This window comes from Boleophthalmus pectinirostris, unplaced genomic scaffold, assembly GCF_026225935.1.
Source record: "Boleophthalmus pectinirostris isolate CB_2022bp ecotype Guang Dong unplaced genomic scaffold, ASM2622593v1 HiC_scaffold_8, whole genome shotgun sequence".
NCBI classification, from domain to species: Eukaryota; Metazoa; Chordata; class Actinopteri; order Gobiiformes; family Gobiidae; genus Boleophthalmus; species Boleophthalmus pectinirostris.
Genome location: NW_026571515.1, coordinates 716,324 through 718,823, shown reverse-complemented (window position 1 = coordinate 718,823; position 2,500 = coordinate 716,324). Strand labels below are relative to the sequence as shown.

The window sequence follows — 2,500 nt, the reverse complement described above, 5'->3', positions numbered from 1 at the left end:
CGGACCATCTGCAAGACCAGAGACCGGACTGAACTGGGTCTGAACCGGGTCTGAACCGGGTCTGAACCGGGTCTGAACCGGGACTGAACCGGGTCTGAACCAGGACTGAACCAGGACTTAACCAGGTCTGAACCGGGACTGAACCAGGACTGTGTTTGTGGACGGGGTCAGTGTCTGTGGGTGTGGTCAGGTGTGAGTGGGCGGTGTTAGGTGTTTGTGAGTGTGGTTAGGTGTTTGTGGGCGTGGTCAGGTGTGAGTGGGCGGTGTTAGGTGTGAGTGGGCGTGGTCAGGTGTGAGTCTGAGGTGTTAGGTGTGAGTGGGCGTGGTCAGGTGTGAGTCTGAGGTGTTAGGTGTGAGTGGGCGTGGTCAGGTGTGAGTGGGCGGTGTTAGGTGTGAGTGGGCGTGGTCAGGTGTGAGTCTGAGGTGTTAGGTGTGAGTGGGCGTGGTCAGGTGGCGCGTCTCACCTGTAACAGTCCGTCGGCCGTGTGCCCGTGCTCCACCTTGAGGCTGAAGCTGATCTTGTCCTTGTAGTGCAGCGTGACCATGAGCTTCCTCTTGGCGAGCTCCAGGAGGTCAGGGGGCAGCGGCGCGTCCGTCACCCAGGGCTCCGTGGCGTACGCCGCCGGGTCGCGGCTCGCCACCTCCTGTCGCCGCGGCGACGCCAGCTTCCTCCGCGTGAACGTCAGCTCGTCCAAACGGTCGCGAGTTTCCTTCTCCAGGTCGTGTCCGATCAGGTACGACAGGAGCTTCTGCTGCTCCTGCCGCTGCTCCGAGTCCAGCGCCACCGCCTGGACGCGACACGAATCACACACACGTTTAACCACGCACACACAGAGGCCCCGCCCACACAGAGGCCCCGCCCACACAGAGGCCCCGCCCACACAGAGGCCCGCCCACACAGAGGCCCCGCCCACACAGAGGCCCGCCCACACAGACCCCGCCCACACAGAGGCCCCCCACACAGAGGCCCCGCCCACACACCCGCCCACAGAGGCCCCGCCACACAGAGGCCCCACACAGACCCGCCCACAGAGGCCCCGCCCACACAGACGCCCCGACACACACACAGAGCCCCGCCCCGACCACACAGAGGCTCCGACCACACACAAAGGCCCCGACCACACAGAGGCCCCGACCACACACAAAGGCCCCGACCACAACACAACAGAGCCCGACCCCAAGACCCCACACAGAGCCCGACCACACAGAGGCCACACACAGAGGCCCGCCCACACAGAGGCCCCGACCACACAGAGGCCCCGACCACACAGAGGCCCCCCCACACAGAGCCCGACACAGAGGCCCCGACCACACACAGAGGCCCCGCCCACACACAGAGGCCCCGACCACACAGAGGCCCACACAGAGGCCCCGACCACACAGAGGCCCCCCACACACAGAGGCCCCGACCACACAGAGGCCCGCCCACACAGAGCCCCCGACCACACAGAGGCCCCGCCCACACAGAGGCCCCGCCCACACACAGACCCCGACCACACAGAGGCCCCGCCCACACAGAGGCCCCGCCACACAGAGGCCCCGCCACACAGAGGCCCGACCGACACACAGAGGCCCGCCCACAACAGACCCCGACCACACACAGAGGCCCCGCCCACACACAGAGGCCCCGCCCACACACCCCGCCCACACAGAGGCCCCGCCCACACAGAGGCCCCGCCACACAGGCCCGCCCACACAGAGGCCCCGCCCACACACAGAGGCCCCGCCCACACAGCGCCACCGCCTGGACACACATCACACATCTTGTAAATGTAAAGTTCAGAATCACAGATATTTTCTTAATTTGAGTCTTTTTAACTTGACTTCACTTTATTCACTTTTTCCTGAGTCTGTTCACATGTTCATAGTGCTGTACATCTGGTTTGTTCGTGTTACACGTGCGCGTTTGTTACACGTGCACACTTGTTACACGTGCGCGTTTGTTACACGTGCACACTTGTTACACGTGCGCGTTTGTTACACATGCGCGTCTGTTACACGTGTGCGTCTGTTACACGTGCGCGTCTGTTACACGTGCACACTTGTTACACGTGTGCGTCTGTTACACGTGCGCGCTTGTTACACGTGCGCGTTTGTTACACGTGCGCGTTTGTTACACGTGCACACTTGTTACACGTGCGCGTTTGTTACACGTGCGCGTTTGTTACACGTGTGCGTCTGTTACACGTGCGCGTTTGTTACACGTGCACACTTGTTACACGTGTGCGTCTGTTACACGTGCGCGCTTGTTACACGTGCACACTTGTTACACGTGCGCGTTTGTTACACGTGCGCGTTTGTTACACGTGCGCGTGTTACACGTGCGCGTTTGTTACACGTGCACACTTGTTACACGTGCGCGTTTGTTACACGTGCGCGTTTGTTACACGTGCGCGTTTGTTACACGTGCGCGTTTGTTACACGTGCACACTTGTTACACGTGTGCGTTTGTTACACGTGTGCGTTCGTTAAATGTTTGTGAGTGAAACGTGAATGAAAC

The 2,500-nt window shown here is 61.3% G+C and overlaps 1 protein-coding gene across 1 annotated transcript in view; it reads right to left on the bottom strand.

The window, feature by feature from the left end:
• si:rp71-17i16.5 (phosphatidylinositol 4,5-bisphosphate 3-kinase catalytic subunit gamma isoform) overlaps positions 1–2,500 on the bottom strand; it is a 25,489-nt gene that overhangs the window by 18,299 nt on the left and 4,690 nt on the right. Inside the window, exons 4-5 of the mRNA XM_055166068.1 lie at positions 465–788; positions 1–8 (exon numbers count right to left, since the gene is read on the bottom strand). The exon at positions 1–8 is cut by the window's left edge and continues 711 nt beyond it. Coding sequence (XP_055022043.1) covers positions 1–8; positions 465–788 — 332 coding nt within the window. The remainder of the gene's footprint in view (positions 9–464; positions 789–2,500) is intronic.